The following is a 24,065-nucleotide window of genomic DNA, read 5'->3' as shown; positions in this document are numbered from 1 at the left end:
TACACATTACTGGAAAAAACCCCATAACAGGGTTATTTGTAATATGTGTGTATACTGTTCACAATGTATTATTTGTTTTTTGCTTGTTTACAGTAGGTGTCAATGTGTTCTATTTATTTTTCAGCGGAACTTTTATTTATGTATTTATTTATTTTTCAGTTTGATTTCATGAGGAAAGTTTTTTTTTTTTTTCTTTTCTTTTCATCATGTAGTAGAAATAATTGCACAGTAAAAGTGGCAGTCTTTTTTTTTTGACCATTAGAAAGCCATGCTTTTCATATTAGGGAACTGAAAATGTTTCTTTGTGTGTGTGTGTGTGTGTGTGTGTGTGTGTGTGTGTGTGTGTGTGTGTGTGTGTGTGTGTGTATTGTACATGTAAGTGTCTAAAACTATAATTAAACATACGTACATACATTCCTGGCACTAACCCTCATATGTGTCCAGTTTGACGTGTGTCATCATGCTCTTGTCAGTGTCTCATATCTGTATAAAACATAGATAAGTACATCTTTGTGAATCATTTGGCTGTAGTTGGTCACATCTTTGACTGCCCTTCCTCTGTCTTCACTCAGAGTTTCCCTGCCTTAAGTAGTCCTTGTATCCTTTTTTTTTTACTTTCACACGGTGTTTCACTTTTATCCTTACGAAATAACAAACTGCTTGACACTTCAGTTATGTTAATTTCTACTTTTCACTCTTTAAAATTTTCACTTTTCACGTTTGTTACTTTCTAAAAACAATAAAATTTAGTTATTTGCCAATCATTTCCCATTTTTGTGCAAATTTTGGCTTATTTTGGTATTTTCATGTCTTCATAAATTGCCCATTTGTGTGAACTTTGCTCTAACCTTGTTAAACCCACAGAAGTTTGTGTTTTGTGCAGCCAACCATTGCTCAAAGTACAAGAGCTTTACTTAAAATATTAAATACTGTAGTGAAATTTTTTGACTTATTATTGGGAAACATTTGTAACGTGATATAAGGCGTCTACAATTTTCTACTCAAAGAAACCATCCAGGTATTAAAACGGTTCTGCAAATTTGAATGTATTATCCATCAAGCATGATATAAAGCCACTGAAGCATTAAAACAAGCAGACAGAAATTTGCATTCTATATAAAGACCAGAAGAGAGAATTTAAAAGATTAGAGAGCTAATTTAACTGCAGTTATCATGTATACAGGCACTCGTTACATAACACTGAACCGGATTTCAGAAGATGTTGAAGTGTTTTCTTCTCTTTTGCTGCGCAGAAGTGGAGTGGCTGCTAAGGCTGACAAATCTAAAAAAAATCCTCTAGTATTCTCAGAATGAGAATTTACCACAAATTATTCCATGTGGACTGAAGCATTAAGGTCTAAAGGAAGACTGTGCTGATAGAACCGTATCTCACTTAAAATTCAATAGTTAACAACAAGACTGTATAAGGACAAGTAGATGTGTAGTTCAGTAAAAAGTTTTATTAGGAATGCATTGTATAAAAACATAATGAAAATAATCAAATACAACAGTTTGATAGTAAAACCTATCTGTAATATCTATAATCCCTCGTACCTTTTATAAAATTTTTAACTGTGGAAAATAGATAATGTCAGGATATAAACAAGCAACACAGCTGCAAAAACAACAGCTACAGTCAAACAGATCATGTACATAAAGATATAGTTTAGTTTTGAGAACTAATCACCAGTGACATTCAGCGGACAGACTTTTAAGAGAAGAGAAAATGAATGGCTGTCATGCTTGAGGAACAAAGAGGAATATGTTTCACTAAAATGTACAAACAACATTTAGATTTGTGGTCAAGATCACCTAAATTAATCTGTTTTTGAAGATTTACAACACTTGACATGTGTAAGAAAGAGAACAGGTCTAATTAGATGCACTGTTATGATGAAAACAGTAAAGCAGAGGTTAGACCTGGTCTCTGTGTTAGCGCCATTTGTATTTTAATGTAAGCAGTACTGATACACTAAACTGGACATGCTAATTCCTGAATTCCCTTTGTCAGTGTATGCGAGGAAAATGAGAAGCATCCCTAACACCAGTCTAATATCTCATGTTAGCTTCATATTTCATGCAGTGATTTGCATGTTGTCTCTATAGCAAGGTGTCCTCTGGGGACTACTGTAGCTGCACAGGTCCTGGTAGATGCGGGCCATCTGGTCACTGACCACCTCATCAGACATGTCCAGGTTCGTGTTGTTACAGTAAGGCTGTGAGCGACGCATGTTCACCGCCTCCAGTAGGTGTTGGTAATTCAACACAGTGATCTGACACCACAAGCAAACACAGAAAAGAATTATATATTGTCAGTATATTTTTTGGTGTTCCTTCCATTTTCAGGATGAATGTCTTTTATTGCTCAGTAAAAGTAAGTAAGTAAAATGCATATTATCTTACCTGGACAATGATTAGTTTGCTTTTGGCAGTACTGAGATCTTGGAGCTCCTCTCCAAAACATAAAGTCACTGTTGGATCAGGAGCAGGATACTGACCCTCCTGATGTAGCTGCAGAGCTGGAACAAATGAAATAACTGGTTAGAACATATCTGTTGAATAGAAATCCTTCATCCATATGATCATTCATGCATTGTTGAGGCCAATATATTTGCATTCATTCTGACTATTATTGTTCTAATAAATGAATAAATATGGATCCTCACCATGCAGGAACCTTCCAGTGTCAAAGATCTTAACCACAGCATCCCTGTCAAGCTTACAAGGCATGGAACTGTACTGCTGCAGACCCACTTCTCCCAGCCCACACCAGAAGACACGGCTCTGGCACAGCCTCTTGATGAAAATGCCCTCTTGATTGGCACGAACCAGAACGCCTCTCTCCAAGTGACCAAGGAGTTTGCGTGTAACATGACGCTGGCGTTCATACTCAATGAGCTCAGCAGGTGGAAAGTTAATGCTCTGCATGCTGTCTGAACTGTAGAGGGCGCCACGTCCCAGCTGTGGGCCTGGGGAGATGCGGCAGCCTTCTGGATGAGTAACCAGTGAGTTCTGCATCAGCTTTCCACCGTAGTAGAAACTGATCATCATTTGGGAGGAAGCTGTGGAGTAAAATACTTGTAATGAAATATCAACATACATATACTATGCATGATTTAAGTAATTTGTTTTATGACTTCTTCAAAGGCTTAACTACAAATTTGATGTTAGTGTTGGTAATTCTGGTATTACCTGAACTTGGAGTGCTTGATGGCAATGGATCCTGGTGTTGTGGAAAAACTGTGAATTATATATAGACAAGTTAACTGAAAGGTCTTTTTAACACAGTGGATAAATTAAGTGATCTCTGACCACATGTCATGTCATTATTGTGCTGCATCATCAGAAATACTATTTCTCTAACACAATCTTACAAAGAAATAATCACTTTAGTCAGCAAAGTTCAACAGGATGTTAGTCAATTCTTCCATTGCAGAATTCAACAGGCCAGCAAACAGCCTCTATTTAGCACCTAAAGTTGAAGGGACATGTCATTGAGCTTTCCACTGTGGTTATTTTCAAAGGCATTAAAATTTCCTTTCACAGATTTAACTAAGTGCTTGTGAGAGGAGACAAAACCATAAAAAAAACATGCCTGAGGACCAATACTGACTGTTTCCTGAGTGGCCAAATTTACTCATATGAGTATGCACAATGTTGTAAAAGTCATACTAAAGGTCAATTCGTACCACTGATGCTGCTTTGGGACCAGTATTCTGGACTGGCCTGGATACTGCGGCCTTCCTCCTGCAAAAGAAACCATGCATTAAATTCTTGTTAGTAAAGCACAATGGTACATTTTATAATCGTGAGGGTGAAGGTCAAATGGTGTGCATAAAGATCTTAACAAGTATCGAATGAGATAAGACAATGTGGTAAATTGGTAAGTGACAAAGAAAAGATTAATGGCATTAAAAGTATAATTCATAGGGAAAACAGAACTGAGAATAGAGAAAAAGAAAAATGGGAGATGGTTAAGGGAATTCCAATAAAGAACTGCGAGTAAGAATCTCACCTTCATTGTTAAATGAGCTTTGTTGTCAAGGAGTGTTCATGATTGTATGAGTCAGTGTTTGCCCTTGATGATCAATAAAACTAGTTAAAAAATAATAATAATCTCACCTCTTTAATGAACTCCTCTACTTCTGCAGGGCTGCAGTCCATGTCAGTGATATCACCAGAGCCAGTGGTAACAATGTGCATCATTGAGCCTTTGCCGTCTATGGGTGACAAAAAACACACAAATATGACTCTTTAATACTATAAACATAGTGTTTTCCTGCTGCACTTAATTTCAATGATTTATACTGATTACATGAAGGACACAGAAAAAGGTTTTTGTTGTTTTTTTTGTTGTTGTTTGGGTTTTAAGTGACATAAATTGCAAAACAACAAACTCACGCTTCTGCTCTTCTTCTGGTACGATGCGGTAGACTTTATAAGGCTCAGAGATGTCAAGTTGTGATCTTTCTGTCACCTCCTCAAAGTCAGGACTTTTATTCAGGGCACAGCGCAGCCTGGTCTTCCATGTTGCAGGTTCAGCCTTATCCCCTTCCTTAAACTTGCCTTTAAACACAGCCCAGGCCTGTGCAAACATAAAAAAACATATTATATGAAAATACAGGCAAAATTACAGAGAAATCACACTGACTGACCAAATGAATAATTTCTCCATTAGACTGAGAAATGACAAAAAAAAATGCGAAAGGAAGATCAGTCATCTCAAATTTTACTGTGTCAAAACTAAAGTGAAGTTTTGAGCTTCCACTAAAATATGAATCCAAGTGGAAACACTGATACGTGAATTATAAAAGATCATTTTAAGCCTAAACAAACCTATAGAAGCTTTTTTACACACACACACACACACACACACGCAGATTTTCTTTAAACTTTTTCCCTATAGAAGTTTAAATAGATAAGACAAAAAAGTTTGATAGATTAAAAAGCCTATAGAAGCTTTTTAATCCATCAAACTTTTTTGCCTTATTTATGTTATCAACCCGATCCAGTCTTGAGGGTGAAATACTGCGTAAAGTTAAAAAGAAAAAAAAAAAAAAAAAGAATTCAGTTTAATTCATTTACATAGTGGAATGCTGTCACACCTTAAAAATGGATGCGTCAACCTCTTGGTTATAATCCTGTTTTCCTGCGTGTTTCCATGGAATTCGGAACATGGTGCGACTGTCATCCTCCCACTGGAGCCCAGAGTACTGTGCGCTCTGGATCTGCTCCATCAGCCACTGCTTCAGTCTCCGACCCCCAGAATTTGACATCTTGACGCAGAAAACTTGTATTACGACCTCTCGCTTCTACCTAAAATAGGACATAAATTTTATAACATGGTATTATTGTTACCATTTAACGGACAGTCTTGGTAATAAACTGAACTCGAGCCCTTACGACAGAAATCAAAAGTAAAACCACTTACAGTTTGATAAGCAGCTGAACTCTTGGCTCTGTTTGTATCCTCAGATGTTGATGGATGGCTCACTGTCAGATTTCAACAAGTGACTGTCCTCGACTCATGCTCATAAACTTTATCACGGCCTGTGTTATGAATGAAATACTGCGAGATGATTTGACAGCGGTGTTTCTTTCTGGCCAATCAGCGCGGTGAGGTTCAATAGACCCGCCCATTCAGGAAGTGTGGTTCTTCTAACTGTGGGCATTTACAAGAAATGGCCTGACATAAGCGATGGTTGTAAACCTTCTGCCCACGCTAAAAGCTACGCACTGAATAAACCCGGACAGTCACAAGTTACCTTGTGCTGTAGGGGATTTTTGCTGTTCAGACCAAGGTAATGCACCCCCCTACGCCCACTCACAACTAATGGAAAAGATGTGAAACACTTTGAGGCGCAGGTACAACAGCATTCTGTTGTGTGTAGTAGAGGGGGACGAGTGGGTTGTTTCCACTTAACAAAGTCCCACTGTCAAAATATTCACAGTATGATGAACACTGACTGGTTCTAAGAATATCAGGTACTGTCAATCATACTGGTAAAACTGGATTCACATGTCTGTTTGTACCCGCAATAATGATAAGGCATCATGTGTTCACTAATAGAAATAAAGCTCAGTGTTTTCAAAGAGCATCTGTGTCTGGTTTTACATTATTTATACAATTTAATATTCTTGGGAACTGAGTTATACTTCGCGAGAATAGGTCATGAAGTTTATAAAAGAAAAAGAAAAAACTGTTCCTTTCACTATAACTGCCGGGTAGTTTTGTAGTAAGTCTGATTTCTTGGATCTAACAACAGTTACCCGCATTGCTCCATCAGACATGAAAATCAAGAATACCTTTCCAGTCCTTTTCACAGGTAGCGGGAAGTTGAATGGAACATTGTACTGTATAAATACCTGAAATGTCTTCCTGAAAATGTCTTTCCTGCATTGGCATCATCTGCATTTCTGTATCCAGTTTATTTGTCATTATGTGTTATATTTGTGATGGACTAGATGTTTTAGTTCAGCACAAAACACAAGTTAAACTGGTCATTTAAAACATGAATGAAAGTCCAGTCTGCCATCATTTCATCATCAGTTCAGTTTTTACCCGTTTGCACAAGTCTAATATATCCCCATAACATTCTTCGTGTTCTGATTACAATCATGTGAGAATGTACAGACTCTTGTATAGACTCTTCACCATTCAGTAACATTCATCAAAACATTTATCAGGATGATTTGTATTGTAAGTGACAGTGAAGCTGTAAACTGTCATGCTTAGAGGAATCTAATATATTCTAGTTTTTCTTTTACTTTCACACAAACGCACGCTACGTACAACCATACCATTAATATCACATATTTATTATCATCTGTTTTTGTCAATCATGGAATTTTATTATAAAACTCAAAAAACACCATAAATATGCAATTAAATCACATAAATGTACCCATGAATTAATGACACAAATTCCCTAAAAATAGGCCTTTTCACAATAAAAAGATGAATCATAAATTCAGTAAAATCAGGAAGACATAAGTATTTGGCCGGCAGTTCCTTCATGTGTAGTTGGTATTTAACTCAAGCCAAGTCATTTCCCATTGTAACCTGCCAAGTGTCATTAAAGAAACATTTTGCCAACTCATTTTTTGTGCTATGTTCAAGGTGTGAACCAGTTTTTCCTTATTTTTGGTGACTTACTAACAAAAGCCACCTCCTAATTTATCACACATCAAATAATTGTGGATAAACTACAGCAAGTCTTGGCTATTAAAGGTAATTTTCTTCCCTCTTTAGCCACTTAGTGAGCATGTTTCCTTTGCAGCAGCAGTTCTGCTAAGTAGTAGAATAAAGATAAAGTTAGTGAGAGCTCAAGGATGCATCCAGCTTTAAGGACTAGTGCTGGCTTCTGTGGCTGATATTGACACAAATTAGTGTATTAGGGTATGTGACAACAGGCAGCTTGAGATTTCCTTAAAATATGAACTAAAAAATAAAAATGACTGAGTAGCTCCAGAAGGCTCCCTCATAATTACTGTTTAAGGGTGTACTGTATAAAAATGTTATGTTTTGCATGTAGTTTGAGCACCAACCAAATACCGGCCTAGTTTAACAAACTAATACTTTCATAGTTAGTGTATTGGCTGCAGATTTAAGGATTTTGTGGACATCTCTATAATTAGAGGCAAAATGTTTTTTTAAGACAAATCACATCCTCATGAAGTCACATCTTTAAGGCTTTCAAGCTGAATGTTGCAGATACACAGAATCAAGATGGAAGTACGGGTTGTATCTTATGGCTAAGGTGCTGAGGTTTTTAGAGTAAGGCGTCTGTGAGCACCGATACCCCTGTTGTGGCTTAAGGGAACATAGGAGGTACTGGTAGTGAAAAAGAGCCTGTAGCTCAATACTAAGTCAACCTTCATTGCTTAAAATAACCTAGAGTTGATTTAGAATTGAGAACAGAAAATTAAGGTACTGTCATTTCCAGACAGCTTGAAGCAGGAGGTTAGAGTGACTAGACGCCCACGGTTCAGCTGCTGGCTTCAGGATCATCAGCGTCAGATGGCAGAGCACAGACACCAACCCCCTGGTTCAACCAGCGGTGGTCTGGACCTCTTCTCTGGCTCTCCTGCTGCTCGGTGAACTGGCTCAGCAGGGCGCCCACCTGTTCCTGGTCATTAAATGGACTTGGACGGAAATTGGACTGCAACCATGCCCGATACTGGGGATGAGAGGATGAACAAACGTCACTAAATGATACATGTCAAGTCAGGCTTTTAATCTATTTAACCTTTTCTTTTATGTAAGCATTACAGAGGTGGTTATATTAGGTCTGGGTTGAGTTTTTCCTGACTCATTCCCTCTGTCACTGAAATTCATCTTTTGCCAAAAGCAACACTTTTCTTAGCCATAACTTTTTCCAAAGTAAACTTTACCATTTGAACTACAGTGGACCTCAATAGAGCGTTACGAAATGGACACAAAGGGCTGAAGGGAGGGCAGTACAGTCAGTCTGGGATGAAAGCCTTCCTAGGAAATGCCTTTCTGCAGACACTGATAGTGAAGTTACCTGTCAGTATTTCCACAGAACTCCTTTCTCACTCCTGTTCTGCATTACAATAGTATGTAGTGTAAAAATATTCATGATTCATGACAACAATTCCAGCATCTTGCTTTGACTCATGGCAGGAGAATTTTGAAACACCATGAACACAAACATCTGGACATTAAAAGGACATGTTTATATTTTATGGAAAAGAAGATATTAAACAATGTAAAAATGATGTAAAGTGAAATATAATAAGCCTAATTACATATAAAAACAAGGTGGACATAAAACGTAAACATATTAGGGCAGTCATACATATTATGATGAATATGGACAATATTCAGCCTGTTTCCTTTGAAAATGCACATATTAGGGATCATTGACATTTAACACCCCCCCTCCAAGTCAAACACAAACTTAAACATCAAACAAGTGTAACAGTGCAGCACTGAATCTATACTATACTATAATTACAGTTCAATTACTCAGGCAGCTCTAAAATATATTTATACAAATCAGTGTACAGGAAAAACCTGTAAACAAAATATGTGTTGAATTTTTGTTTTTGGTAAGTGCTCAAGATTTTATTTTATGGCTGGTTTCTGTGAAATTTGCCAACTAAAACAAAAGATTATCATATAAGCTATTTAGAATAAGTACACCTATAGACATGCTACCACCCAAAAATTCTTAAACTTGATGAACTTCTGTATTTTCAGAGTTTTTGGTTTGATTACATTCTGTATTCAACAGTAATATTACAAATCCAAACAATTCTGGAATTTAGAAATATTTCTAATATTTATAATACAAAAAGCTTCACTTCATTGATCTTTTAAAGGTCCAACTAATATATTTTCCCATGATTCTGATGCAATTCATAATGCAGATCAGACCACAAGTGCTTATGAGTAGATTGTGGGGTTTAGTCAGCTTTTTTATTACAACATTTGCAGAAGTTTAATTTCTCTGTGGAAGATTCAAAACTAAAAGCTAAAACTAAAAAGGAGTGGCAATTTGTCCAATGATATCCAGGAATTTAAAGAAATTTTGTGCAACACCTTATACTTTACGAAATATTATGAAGTGAAAGTCACTCTCAAAGTAATTCATTCAGCACATTCATCTTCCTAAAATTATACTCTGCCTCAATATAAAAAACAAAAACAGTACAGTACTGACTCATGTGATACTCAGAACAATAAAACTAAACCAAAGAAATATCAAGGTGTAAAGATAACACATCTGATATCAGGTGTTAGGTAAGTGACTGACCTACATGGAGTCATATTGAAAAAGAAAATGAATGAAAAAAAAAAATCAACAGAAACCATGAACCAGAAAATGTAATATTAGATGTCAAATATAGCCATTTAAAATGAAAATGCAATTTTAAAGTCCAATTTATTACTGTTATACATTTACACATTTAGTGGAAGTTCAAGGGGCTTTATGTAAACTGATACACAACTGAAAAGACAAGACTTTTTCATTTATCAGATTTTAATTCAAACCAACTGTCAGAGAATATATTAACATATTAAAATTTTTATCAGCCATATCCTATAAACTCACAACATCTTGCTACATTATCCAAGATGAATACGTTTTCATACTGTGACTTAGAATATTAACCCATAAAGACCCAAATATCCACCAGTGACCAAAACCATCTACTGATCTAAAATGTTTAATACCTGTTGATCCACTAATCCTATCAATACATGTAAATAACTGATTTAAAATGCAGTTTGTCATCTTTTCATGGTCATCAGATATGACCCATTTGGACATTCAGAGGCTCTGTAGTGAATGCAGAAACACTGTCATCTTCTACAACATTGATTCACCAGTAAAACTCATGGAGTTTGAGAAATGACAGTGGATAGAGACACTTGTTTTTTACATTCAGTTAATGATATATTTTCCTGAAAAAGTCACCTTTTCTTAAGTTTTCTTTGTTTTTGATATAAATACCCTCAAATGTAATCTCACCACGATGATTAAAGTACATGATCAGTAAATTAAATATAGGAAAATGCCCGATTTTCACTGAAAAATGCAAAATACAGAGGATAATATTATGACAAATGGTGATAAATCACTTAAGAAAGTTGAAATAGAGAGAAAAAAATATTTGGGAACTAACACAAAAGTAGCACTGGGTCTTTATGGGTTAAGTTTGTCTATTACTTTATTATTACATTTTCAAAGGCAGTTAAAGTATGTACACTGCAGCATTTCAGTTGTTTTGTGGTCGAACCAACTGCAAATTCCATTATTCTAAGTCCCCCTCCAACTAATAACTGTGAGTTTTACTTCATGCAGTGTCAGCCAATTTGTGAGATACTGTATAAAACAAACTACACTGTTGTCTTGACAATTCCTCAATTTCTATCTGAAACATGTGGGAAAAACACACATACAGAAAACTTATTTCCTCTAAAATCCTCGAAATCTACAAACAGTGAAGAATTTTTCAGTCATGTTATGTTGCAAGATGCTGACAGTAATGCTTAACACGTGATTAGCAGTACCAAGCTAATGCAATCCCAGCAAACCCCCCTTGCAGTTCCCCTTCGCTACTTAATGGCTTGGTCAATGTTATTGTCATACAGTCATGCACAAGGTGCCTCCAAGTCTCACAAGGCCAGACCCATATTCCAACTTCACTTTAACTGTGACAGCACTGGAGAAAGGTTAGGATTAGAATTAGGTACCTCCAAGTAACAAAAATGATGGGAAAGAATGAGAAGAGCTAACTAGAATGAGTTCTCCCATCAAACATATCAAAATATGATTAAAACAATACACGTTCCTAGTCTGCTGATAACTACAGGACTCTTTAAAGGATTATTCATTCATGCAAAGAACAACTATTTTCACAAAGCCATAAACTTTAAATTAATACTTCCTATTAAAGATACTGTCATCATAAAAGAAAACGGAATCTGTGAAAATTAGGGAAACTTGTTCTAAGTTAAAGAATTCATGAAATGGAGTTTAATACACTGTAAAAGTAAATCTGCATCTTATTTTAAAGATTTAATGAGTGGATCATGGCTATCTTGCTGACTGAAACTGTCAGATATAATATATTTGTTGAAACCCATAGGCCTTGACTAATAGGTTACAGGTTAACCACCAACTGCATAGAGGGTGTGATGGATGTATTTGTCACATCCTGTGAGTTTGAGCGACTTTGTGACTGTCTCAGAATCAAACGTATAAAACACAAAGATGCATTTACAAAAAATTGATTTGCTGAGGAAAAACAATGAACCTGTGATAATAAACTTTAAGATATGGTATGTCTAAATGATGGATTACATATTAGCACGGCAAATCTCTACTGACTTGAGTGTGGAAACACCTTAAGTTGTCAAAGGTGGAAGAATGCTTTTTGGAGCTACTACAGTACTGTGCAGAAGTCTTAGGTCACCCTTATGTTGTTTATGCACAGTTGTTATGTGAAATATATCTATTTATGAGTCCACTAAAATACAGCAAGGAAATAGAGGGAGATATGAACAGCATTAAAAAATGACAAAAAAAATAATCTACATGGCTTATTCAGGAAACAGTCAGTATTTAGTGTGTGAAAGTAGACCAAACAATAAGAAATACTGAACGTGTGTTAAATGAAACCAGGTGTAAAAAACTAGACCTCAGACTTCAAGACATGTTAAATCCAAAAGAAGGTCAAACTAAATACTGGATACTTCAGTCAGTGTTTTTCTGAAATTCTTTCATTCTTGTTCCTTTCATTCATTTCAGTCATGTCTTGTTACAGACTGAGAAATGCACATGTACATTATACCAATATACACTGTCCATAAAGTTAGAATAAAATATTTTCACCAAGATAAAGTGGAACTGGGATACAGTATGTAGTCATTAGATCTGGTTAAAGGTGATTACTAACGTGAATAAAAAAGAGGAAAAAAAAAAAAAAAGAGGAATGTGTCTGAAAACAAAATAACTCCAAGTTTACAGGCAAGGGCATTACAACAAACCTACTGGTGGCTTTAAACTTTTGCACAGTACTGTATGTGTTTATGATGTGTTCCTCTGGGTGTGTACCTCTGACACTCGTGTCGTCTGGTATTCTTGCAGCTGCTGTTGGAAGCCGTAGTTCGGGCCCACAAATGATCGGACGGCTTTGACTGCAGACAGACAATCCTCCCAGCTGTAGTGTGTGACGGTCATCAGATAGGCCACCACCATGGTAGTGCTGCGGGACACACCTGCAAGGCTGCAGCCCAACACAACACACAACCTGGTCACTGTCACATAGCAATTTGATCTTTATCTTATGCTTTTCTTATCGGTAAAGTTGATCTACGTACAGCTTTAGTCGTCAGTACCTACCAGTGAACCAGGCAAGATCCACCATTCAGGCGACATTCATGGATAAAGCTGATGCACTCTTTAAAATGTTGTAACCTAAAAGAAAAAGAAAACAACTTGTAAGGGTGCAAACTTCCCACACTTTCTGTGACGTTCAGTACTAAGGACTACAACGAATGATTGCTGATAATGAATACAGAAATTATTTCACAGATTAAACAGAATCTGAAAACAACAAGAAAAGCTCCTGCACAGTCTCGGTTCTTCTGAATTTAATACATTATCTTAAACATCAACATATCCTCCCTCTGTTTCACACAAAACTATAGTGCAATTATGTTTTTTAAGTTAAATAAATAAATAAATGATCATTCAAAATACTAATCACAAAAAGTAAAAATTGAGGGAGCTTTCCTTGTTGTTTCCAGAATGTTCTTTTTTACCATGCACCTATCATGTACAAAGGTGTGTGGAGCTAGATTAAATAACATAATAGTTAAATAATACCAAAAAAAAACCAATCCATTAATCTATAAAAAAGTGGTGTAACTAGCCGGTTTTCATCTTTAACAGCTTTGTTAACCCCACAAACATAATAACTCCCACAAACGTAATAAACTGCAAACATAATAAAAATTTGCAGCTTTTAACATAATAATCCTACAAATGTAATAACTTTCCCACAAATGTAAGAACGGTTGCCAACCACAAACAGAGTACCTCATTTTCCTACAGTGTGCTCCTACCCTCTCCATTGTTATCATAATCATATCCAGACATTTTATTTACATGGTTCAAACATAGGCTTCTATTATACTTAATGAGAAAAAATAATATCCAGTTTATACTGAAGCTTTTATAATAAAACCTTTACAACATTTTTACCCGTTCTGTTTAGTTCCTCCACTTGTATTTGTAATTAAACACTTATTAATCTGGAATTACTACCATGTGGTGTAACTGCAACATTTGATCATTCTAAAAAGGAAAGTATCCAAAAGACAAGAATAAATGGGAAGAAAAAATAAAGAAGAATGATTATTCATACATGCATGACTTAAAAATATATGATGTACTAATTTATTACATTTGTGGGAAGTTATTACAATTTTGTAAACTGAAGATTTTTATATCTCACAAACATAATAAATCCCCACAAACGTAACAATTATTACATTTATGGGAAATGAGGTATTACATTTGTGGTAGGTGACTGTTACGTTTGTGGGAAAGTTATTCCATTTGGGGGATTACTATGTTAAAAGCTGCAGATTGTTATTATGTGTGCGGTTTAATACATTTGTGGGGTTAACCAGCCTTGTCTAAATCATAATGATGTTTCATTGCCACGCGTGTCAAATAAAATGTGGCAAAGAACTGAGAAAATCATCACATTTATCCTTCAAAATATGACAAACTATTCATATATTAGCGAAGGTGCTGCAGATTTTTACTTTTTGTTCAGATAAACTAGGATTCACTTTGAGTCAGTTGTTGGATGTCTGATACTAGTATTACTCATCAAATCTATCAGTTAGAATTTTTTACAACAGCGGGATGGCATAGGTGTTGTAAAAGTGTGTAGATCTAAAAATACATTTCACATTACACATTATAGGATATGAGAAAGAACACCTTGAAGTGAAACTCCTGTGTTGGAGACCTGGTTTGCTTGCTGATTCTGACTTTAGAAACTGTTGGTACCTCAACATAATAGTGAGATTTTTTTGATAAAGCAGGTAGTTTTGTTTGCTGTTTATTACTGAAAAACAGCAATGTCCAAGAGTTGTGATGTTGCTTTCATTTACTCCAGCAAGTCATGTGAGAAAAAAGGTCAGAGTTTCTTCAGCGCCGGACTCTGTGGTAGACCAGAGCTCAGACGGCAGGGAGAGACAAGGGAAGTAACTGTCATTTCTGTCTATCTGCAAAATTACAATCAGTGCTCGCTCATTTGGCACCTAAAAATGGTAAATCATTTAAACTCATAAGACACACAGCAGCTTTTAATGATGGTGTTCTGACCTCAGCGCAGTTTAGTAAAAGTGGATTCAACAGGCCTACTTTTTCACCGTCAGGAAACACCACCGGTGCTTTGCATAACCAAGAAGTGCATGGCTGATAGCACCGTCTCCAGAGGAGCAGATGCCGGTTACTCAATAGCAGACAGAATAACAGACTGGGGCTAAAATAGACTGACTGCCACTTTACTTTTTTCCTTCTTCCTGAGATCCAAACCCCTTTTCAAAACATGTCTTCTCAGCACTTTGTTCTGTCTTCCTAGCAAAGAAGTTTCCGGCCATCTTGTTTAATATGCAGAAATTTACCTTGTGACAAAGTTTTGAGGTTTAAAACAGCTGAATCCAGATAATAATACTGAAAGAAAAAATCTGCTGCATTATAATGTCTGTGCAATGACAACTTTTGAAAAAGAGTGCTACAATAATTAATGCAATTCAAAAAATAATATGCATATGAATCTTTACTCAAACCAAAAATATACTGTGTAGCAGGTTCGTTTTTCCAAAGTACACAAGAAAAGAACTGCAAACGCTGCACACAGATGGAAATTTCTGATGCAAATGAGTTGACACTTTCATGGTCAGTGCACACACAGAGGATTATAATTATGAGGAAGGGGAATTGATTACTTTGTTGTTATTTTTTGTTGTTTTGTTAATTTCAATGTCACTTTATCTTCATATTGTCTTCTGTCACAAATGACAAATGTTAACGAGATGGACTCCATACTGGACTGTAGCTGTGGGAGGGGACTCGGGTCTGGACTTAAGGGCCCCTATCTGATGCTGATGGCAGGGCGGCAGTTTGCCTCACTGCTACCGTCAGTGATTGTGACAGAGGGGGTTTATTAAAACCCTGGGTGGTCGAAGCCAACAGCCAGATGCCACAGTAAGGTTTCCTTCCTCTGCTGCCTCAGGGAAAGACGCCTGATTGCGACAGTGGAGGTCAGACACCTCCAACCCAGCCCAATCAGACACATCCAACCAAACAGTCTCAACTCTCATTAGCTTCTATTTTACCCTGCTCCAGTTTCTTTTCTTTTTCGTGTGTAATGTAAGTAAAAAGAATCATACATTTCTTTATTTAATATACTCATTAATTCTGCATGTGCATTCAAAATCAGCTTAGAAGAACACACTTGTACACCACTAAGCACTGTTGATTGTTTTCTACTTTCCTTTCTTTTGTCTTATAGATGTTTTAATTGATAATATTATTCTATTTTCTTAGTTTACCTTTTTGTTGTTTAACTCTTTGTTCAAGTCTTTTTTTGTACAATTCAATTTATTTTTATGCATAAATTTATATTTAACGTATGTTACTTCAGTCGGTTTGATCTCACATGATTTTGTCATTTCTCATTTGACTTTAAGCTAAAGACATTTTACAAATTATCTACAGCAGGGGTGTCAGATTCATTTTAGTTCAGGGGCCACATATAGCTCATTATGATCTCAACTGGGACGGATCAGTGAAAAAATAAGCATGAAAAAGTAAAATTACATTATGAAAATATTTACATCTACAAAGTTTCCTTAAAAATCTGAATAACATTAACAACCTGAAATGTCTTATGAAAAATTACAATTTGAACAATATTCTGCCTCAAGTTCTCATTTACACATGACATTACAACTTACAGATCACAGTGGATCTATAAATAGATAAAACATTTAATAACAGATAGAATATTGTTCAAATTGTACTTACTTCTCTTAAGGCATTTCAGGTTGTTTATGTTTGTAAAGGTTATTCACTTTTTTGTAAAGGGAAGGTTTGTAAATGTAAACATTTTCATGCAATTTTACTTTTTTTTTATACTAAAAAGAGACAGAAGTTTATGGTTGTCATTATTTATAGATCATTATGATAGTATTTTACTGGTATGACCCACTTGAGATCATATTAGTCTGTATGTGGAACCTGGACTAAAATTATTTTGACATGCTTTATTATTAAAATCTTCAGTGTAATTTTTGCATTTCACAAATTCATCCAGCAGACCGGACTGAACCCTTTGGCAGGCTGGTTTTGGCCCACGGACCGTATGTTTAACACCTGTGATCTACAGTATCTACAGAACTTGGTTTTGATGGTGGCCAATATCTAATATTCTTCTTCTTCACTCAATAATAATAATAACAATAATAATAATCAGTGTGAATTGTCTAGACTTTTGACAGTTGGTTTGATCTTTAGTCCCAGATTTACACTCTTAGTTTGATGTCCAGTGATCCAGATTATTTTTTTTCCCCGCACCCCGAAGGGGAGACAAGGGGTATTGTTTTTGGTTCAGTTTGTTTCTTTGTTAACACTTCAGCAGCAAAGCAACTGGTTGAATTCAAACCAAATTGGATATATAGATTGCCAGGGAACCAGAATAGATCTCATTACATTTTGGGAAAAGTTGGTTAAAGTTAATTTTTTTAAATGAATTTTTACTTTCTTTTTCCCATCTACTTATTTGCCGAATTTTCAAATGTCTATAAAAACATGTTTTTTTTTTTCTATTTACTTCAAACTTGGCACATATATAGAGGCAATTGTTATACATCACTCTGACATAAAGCTAAGGCATACACCTATGTTTTTTTCATATTTTCAGTATTTTTTTTTTCCTAAAAATTTTTTTTCCACCATTTACCTAACATTGTGGTACTCCACCATCACAAAAGATAGGGAATTCAGTCAAAAAAAAGCATCCATAAAAAATGTGTAATTTCTACTGAACTCACTCTGGGGAAAAAATTAACTTATTTTAATAAATGAAAGCCATTGAGGAACTGATTAAACTTGTTGTGGGTTAAAATTTTGAGCTCTGGGGGTGAAGGTTAGAGTCTGTGACCTGGAAATAATATCAAGTAAAGAAGATCAAAACAGAAAAAAGTCACAAAAACATACTGTGCATTTATTTTTTCAACTTCATGAATAATATGACAACACAAGGGTGTATAATAAGCTACAATACATGCGAGGTTTGTTGTGCCCGGCACCACTTGTTTATTGTTGTATTCATTACTTTGACTTCGGTGCTCAGTAATTATCTTGTCGGAAATAGTACATTTCCACTGAAATCTACTGTCAAGGGGCAGTGACATCGGCGGATTAATCTGCTTTTTCCTATTGGACACAATTGTTAATATATGGGCCTTAGAAAAATCCACCACTGGTTGACTTCTACTGCTCTAATCTGTATAAAAGCTGCTTACACAAATAACGTTTGATGGATGAACTGACTGTCGTACCAGACCTAAAGAACCTACATCCATTCAATCAGGAAATGTCTCATATCATTAGCAGTCCTGTGGTTGGCAGTATAATCAATGAACATCGCTACGCTTCCCTTTTTATCTCAAACTTAATGTGACTACAATCTTCAATCTTGCAAATGAAAACTGCACTGTTTACATGTTTTACTACTTATTACTCACCAGTCAACTACAATTTTCAAAGGGAAATCACAGTGAGTGTTACATCCATGCCACCAGCCTCCTGTCTGTGCTGTAACCCTCATTGACCAGAAGATGGCACTATTATCGCTGGAACGTTTGAATTTTTGATCCTAAAATACCACTGTTAATACTGCATAAGGTCAAGGAACCATAAATGACTAATGTGTTGTGTTAGTGATTGTTGCAGGGGCCGAGGGACAGCTCATGATTCTTTCAACACGCCTCCTGAAGGACAATGAGACATTACACATACTTACACCATCTCTTTTCCCTCTTCCTCTGGCTCATTTTCCCTCTTTTTCTCTCTAATACAACTGTTGCTAACACTCGGCCCCTTAGACCTTTACAAACTTAAGGCTGCAGGAGCTAACGTCATTGATAAAATAAAATAAAATAAAATAAAATATGAATTTGAAGATACACACCTTCCTTCTGCATCACCATCTTCTTGGTCAAAATCAAATTACTAAATATAGGTAGATTCCCTGATGTCATTTCATGCTGTTATGGAAAACTGAAGCCACTTCCAAGCTTCCGTGTTGAGAAAGAGTAGAGCAATAGAATCGAGTCTGACTAAATCTGATCAGCAATTACTGTTGTCCGTCATGTATATAATCCTCCAGCCTGTCTGAAAATGTGTGATGAACACGTGATTAACAAAAAAAACAGTCAAAAAATGTATTTCCTACAGCTAAGGACAGGACAAAGAAGTCTCAAGTCCTCTGAAGGCCACATCACAATATGCTAAAAGGCAATTATGGATTTTTGATTCAGTGACACTATCCATTTGTCAAGAACTGCAGCTTTACTCATATTACAGAATTACATTCAACGGTAGCATTGGACTGATGACATCTATCAGTGACCCGTCAAACACAATAAAGTAAATTAACAACTATAATGGGAATCTTCAGTAATCGGTCTTACTAATTATTTCTTTGAGAGACAAAAGTTGTCTTTCTTACAGAATATGCTATGGTAACCTTGTGTTATGCCATGGACAGAAATATAGTTCTCCTCTTATATTTTTTTGTATCCTTGACCAGATCTCCCTTGAAAAAGACCAACCTGATTAAATAAAGTTTAAATAAAATAAAAATAAATAAATAACAGTTAATTGGATAGAAATAAAGACATCCAAACATGCCAAGTTTTTTTTAGCAACATACAATGAATGTTTTGCTTTGCTGTGCAGAGTCTACATAACAAAGTAGACACTAGTAGATTTTGTGTCAAATGTTTAGCCCTATTGTTGAAGTAAACAGTTAAAGGATGTGCTTAAATTAAGGAAAAAATTGGAGACAAATTTGAAATGACTGACCAACACTTCATTCACTGTTCATAGAAATATACTCATGTGAAGCATTACTGAAGTCACACTGTTTAACTTCTGGTTAAAACTCAGATGCGTTAGTATCTGCTGGATGAAAGACTGACTAATGACTCCTACAGAACTGAGACATATGGTGTTTGCCCTTTACAGTTTCAGAGGATATTCACAGTCTCAATATCAAAAACCCACTGGCAGGAATCACCCAACTAAAAACAATCAATCTGCCTTCTATGCAGCCTAAATGCTTCATACAATAGTAACGGTCTGTGTTGCACTGTCACACCCTGCAGCCACAATCTGGTGAGCAATAGTGTTGAAATAAAACTGCATGACTCATACCAACTTCACTTGGGCAAGGAAAACTCAATGTATGCTTTAAGTGCCATCTAAGTGCGTCTGAATGTGTGAATAAGGGAGAACATCATACTCACAGGTTCTGACTGGAGGCATCAGCTGCATGAATACAAAGGTAGGTCATGTCCTGGAAGGTAAATTAAAGAAACTGCATTACTATTGAAATATAATCCAAGAACACATATTACATCACATGTGAATGGACCTAAATGCACTGCATTAGAAGACAAACATATATTGTGTTACTGCCGTGTCTACAGTCCTTGTAACTCAAAGTAGTTTCCTATTATTAAATAAAAATTATAGCTGTCTAGTTCTCACTTTTTCCCCACATAAAACACTGAAGACAAGACACCCGGATAAGATGAACTACAGATGATGGTTTTTTTAATCAAATAACATTGAACATGTTTTTAATAAATCTCCATACCCTGATAAAATATCATCATTGGCGTAAAACATGCAGAGAAATATTCTGAGGAAATTCCTTTTTATTATTACCTGAAAATTCCAGCAGATTTGATTAAGTTAAAAAAATTTCATCATTAGCTCCTGTTCCTAAACACACCATCAACAATATCGCACAGACACATCACTCCAACTACAACTCATCAGTACCCCCAACTGGCTGACAGGACTCATCACATAATTATGGGGCTAGATGCACTGTCATACCAAAATCTGCAAAAGACTTTTGACGGGAAATAGTGTAACTGGATACATGACAACTTGCAATTAGACATCAGACAACATTACCAGTCTTTTACACTGACCTCAAACACGGGCTTGGCATTGTTATACACAGATAGGATGTGAGTGATGCCGTTCTTCGAAAGACTTTCTCTGTTCTCTGCATCTGGGACAAGAAAAAAGACAAAGTTACCCAACAACTAGTCTGGTCCATGTTTACAGTCCTGCAGCATCATTTGGTTCACTTAGGCCTGTGGTCACTTGCTCCTGTCATTTGAACTAATTTTAGCTGCTCTGCTTGTGTGTCATGTGGGGTCATCAGCTCAGCAGCTAAAGTTAGAAAGCTGCAGATGCCACATTATCTGGGTATCTGGGTTGTGCCAGGTTATGTGGTGTAACAACTGAAAAAAATAGTTATGTTGGTTCAACAGGGGCAAAATACTTTCAGTGTATAAAATTAGATTTTTCCACCAATTTATTTACTTGTATCTTCCAAAGTGAAAGATACAAGATAAGGGATATTGCATATTCTTAAAGATTGTAAACCTCCTGGAGACAAATTTGTTATTAATTGTTCTGTGATGCATAAAATTAACTTGAATTGACATTTTTGTAGTGAAGATTTTATCAAAACAATGCATCAGAGTTTAAAATACATAATATACCTTATGAGACACATCACTTATATCAAAGAAACCTACCACGATTTTAGAAGTATGCAGGAAAGCAGATACTACACTTATTGTTACTAGTCAAGTTAAATAATGTTTTTCTTACCTCTTATATTGCCAAGGTAGAGTCCATCAACAACCTGTGAAGCAGCATTTACAGACATATTGCATTTAGGTTAGATATTTGTGACAATACAGCGTCGAAACTTGACTTGAAAGGAGCTAATGCCCTGGACTGAGTCCGACTAGATTTAAAGGCTTAAGGCTTAAGAAGTACCAGCAAGGGAAACACTGCCTACAGCCATACAAGGTCTGAAGCACTGATGCATTATTATCAGACCAAAATGGAGAAGAGACACTGCAAAGTGCAGGATTTATATGGATACAGTGAGTTCTCTATAGCTGCTGGAACATAAGAATAGATCCATCATCTATAGTGTTCTGCCACTGGAAACTACAGCAGAAACAGTCTGACTTCTACAGACATTATTGGAATGTATGATTATAACATGAGTCTCTTTTTTTGTCTGTTATGTTTATTTTTATTTAGGCTACATTTTTTTCTTCTATCTTTTCATTAATGATGTTAATTACCTGTCACAGAAAAAAATGGCAATAAAGTAAAAAACACACAAAAAAAAAAACAAAAAAACATGTTTGTCAGTGAGCTTATCTCAGATGTTTCAGCATCATGAGCAAATAGTATTATGTCAAAACCAAGCAGGAGGATTCAGATGTAAAGCAAGGTTAAAAACACTTGTAATAATTGACTGGATCCTCAGGGTGAAGTTAGACAAACTGTCTTATCATAGGATCAGAGGACAAGGTCTGCAGCAGGTAGGACCTGGCCTAGATACCTGGATACCTGGAATCCAGTTGTTACAGTACAGCAAGCTCAAAGTTTTCAGCTCAGTGACAACCTCGCAGTTAATAAGCCCCAGACACAGCAGAGTCAGACCCCATCATACTTCAGTGTGCACAGTCTGTCACTGAATTCGGCTGCTTTTAATATCATTGCGGTTTATAGCGAAACGGGATTTATGATGAATTAAGGTTGAGAAGGAAAGCCCTAGTGCTAAAAATAAATAAATAAATAAATACATAAACGGGAGAATAAAACAACAGAAAACATAGATGTGTGTCAAAATCAGAGCTTACCTTGTTCATTCCATTTCCCATGATGAGTGAAAACCAGGAGCGATAAGCTACAGCACTTGAACGTCTCACAGCTGTGATCTGTAACAATGGACTACAAATGCACAGCGCGAGGCGTCACTGCACTTCTTTTAGACTTAGACAATGGTGGCTAATCTACGGTCAGTTCGCAGAGTTCTTCCACTAGTCATTAGCATTATCAACCTGTAAAACCATGTCTAAAGAGTAATGTTATTGTAGCCCCATAACCTCGTCTCGGCTCCATAAACAGTTCCGTCATGCTGTAGCCTATCGTCTTCCGGATTGTTTTGACGTGAAACAACTGCAGCTGCGGGTTCATCCGGTAAGTGACGTCACAGCATGTTGCAGTCAGCTGCTGACTTGTCCCCAGCTCCTTTTAGACGTTGAAAATAAGTGCACTATCTGTAACAATGAATCAGAAAAAATAACACATTTATTGTATGACTGTGTACATTCTAATGAGTTCTGGTCTCGATTAGAAAGTTTTATTCTGTGCAAAATTAAAATAAGTGTGAAGATAGAATGTAAAAACATTATCACTTGTTCTGATCACAGTAATGACAAAATTGAATTTTTTCTTAACCCTTTCATGCATACTGGTCACTACAGTGGACAGCTATTCTACAGCTGTTCTCTTGTATATTCATGGATTTTGTTGTTTTAGTTCAATATCACCCAACACAGTGGACGCTGATGCATCATCCTATACACTGTAATTCATACCATTACTGTAACTGTGCTGTTCTTGATAAACTTAATCTGCAGTAATATGTTTGAGTGTAAATCAATTTCTTGTTATTGTTATTAGACTGTACTTGACAGTTTTTTGTTTTTTTAACAAAAAGGGTTTTGTTTTTGTTTTGGTTTTTTTGCATCATGTCTCCATGAAGTGAGTAATGACTAGTATTAGAGTATGTTAAAATGTGAGAAAACATCAGATTAGCAGCATTAAAAATGTTTTTATTTTATAGATTTCACACAATATATCAGTAAACACATGTTTCTTTGCTTCAAAAATTAAATGCATGGTGTCCAACTGGGTAGACATTTTGCAACTCCATGAAAAATAGGTTCATAAAAATGTTTCAGTTGCATTGTTTTTTAATGCCTAAAGAGGAATAGAAACACTCAGGGAAAAAAATCTTGATTAGGGCTTTCATAATTCATGCATGAAAGGGTTAATTTATTAATTTTGTTTGGGAAATTTCACATACACAAAAGTAGAGTGTCCAAAGTAACCCCCTGTTTTATTCATTTTAATTGTGAATTTAAGAAATACATCAAAGCATTGAGTTATTTAGATTCAATGAAGAGCATAAAAACTGTCAAGCTATACGATACGTGGTTTAAAGAGGAAGAGAGTTAATGTTATTTTTACTTAATTGAAATTTCTTTATTTTCTTTATTTTTATGTTGATTTATGTCTTCGTTATTTATTCGACTGTTGAGAGCATAAGTCTGTCTTTTTTTCTTTTTTTTTTGTACACTTCAATTGGTGTTTGCGCACTGTCTG

At 35.8% G+C, this 24,065-nt stretch overlaps 2 protein-coding genes across 3 annotated transcripts; both read right to left on the bottom strand.

Annotated features, from left to right (window-relative positions):
* Positions 1-1,438: 1,438 nt before the first annotated feature.
* Positions 1,439-5,990, bottom strand: irf8 (interferon regulatory factor 8). Its single transcript, XM_030125089.1, has 9 exons — positions 5,432-5,990; positions 5,106-5,316; positions 4,402-4,585; positions 4,123-4,220; positions 3,690-3,747; positions 3,193-3,240; positions 2,667-3,062; positions 2,404-2,519; positions 1,439-2,273 (listed from the first exon to the last, which is right to left on the bottom strand). The coding sequence occupies exons 2-9, from the start codon at positions 5,274-5,276 to the stop codon at positions 2,076-2,078; spliced, it is 1,269 nt and encodes a 422-aa protein (XP_029980949.1). The 5' UTR covers positions 5,277-5,316; positions 5,432-5,990; the 3' UTR covers positions 1,439-2,075.
* An 809-nt stretch (positions 5,991-6,799) lies between these two features.
* dusp22a (dual specificity phosphatase 22a) lies at positions 6,800-22,847 on the bottom strand. 2 transcript variants are annotated; one of them, XM_030125109.1, is made up of 7 exons: positions 22,535-22,847; positions 21,483-21,516; positions 20,789-20,871; positions 20,093-20,142; positions 12,879-12,953; positions 12,591-12,762; positions 6,800-8,180 (listed from the first exon to the last, which is right to left on the bottom strand). In XM_030125109.1, exons 1-7 carry the CDS (start codon positions 22,553-22,555, stop codon positions 7,989-7,991), a joined length of 627 nt encoding a protein of 208 aa, XP_029980969.1. In that variant the 5' UTR covers positions 22,556-22,847; the 3' UTR covers positions 6,800-7,988. The 2 variants fall into 2 exon arrangements, with proteins under 2 accessions (XP_029980969.1, XP_029980960.1); XM_030125100.1 differs by lacking the exon at positions 22,535-22,847 and having other exon boundaries at positions 21,483-21,642.
* Between the last annotated feature and the right edge of the window lie 1,218 nt (positions 22,848-24,065).

The sequence above is a fragment of the Sphaeramia orbicularis genome, chromosome 3 (genome assembly GCF_902148855.1).
Source record: "Sphaeramia orbicularis chromosome 3, fSphaOr1.1, whole genome shotgun sequence".
Taxonomy (NCBI): Eukaryota; Metazoa; Chordata; class Actinopteri; order Kurtiformes; family Apogonidae; genus Sphaeramia; species Sphaeramia orbicularis.
The sequence above is the reverse complement of the archived record's forward strand: the minus strand, read 5'-3'. Positions and strand labels throughout refer to the sequence as shown.

What these genes read in the sequence shown, in the direction of transcription:
- dusp22a (XM_030125100.1), bottom strand. Translation starts at nt 21,540, where the DNA reads ATGTCTGTAAATGCTGCTTCACAGGTTGTTGATGGACTCTACCTTGGC. An exon ending in ATGCCAAGCCCGTGTTTGAG is followed by an intron (nt 20,143 to 20,788) that starts GTCAGTGTAAAA and finishes TTTACCTTCCAG; the next exon opens with GACATGACCTACCTTTGTAT. An exon ending in GATGCCTCCAGTCAGAACCT is followed by an intron (nt 12,954 to 20,092) that starts GTGAGTATGATG and finishes TTTTTCTTTTAG; the next exon opens with GTTACAACATTTTAAAGAGT.
- irf8 (XM_030125089.1), bottom strand. Translation starts at nt 5,276, where the DNA reads ATGTCAAATTCTGGGGGTCGGAGACTGAAGCAGTGGCTGATGGAGCAG. An exon ending in TTGACGCATCCATTTTTAAG is followed by an intron (nt 4,586 to 5,105) that starts GTGTGACAGCAT and finishes ATGTTTGCACAG; the next exon opens with GCCTGGGCTGTGTTTAAAGG. An exon ending in GCAAACTAATCATTGTCCAG is followed by an intron (nt 2,274 to 2,403) that starts GTAAGATAATAT and finishes TTGTGGTGTCAG; the next exon opens with ATCACTGTGTTGAATTACCA.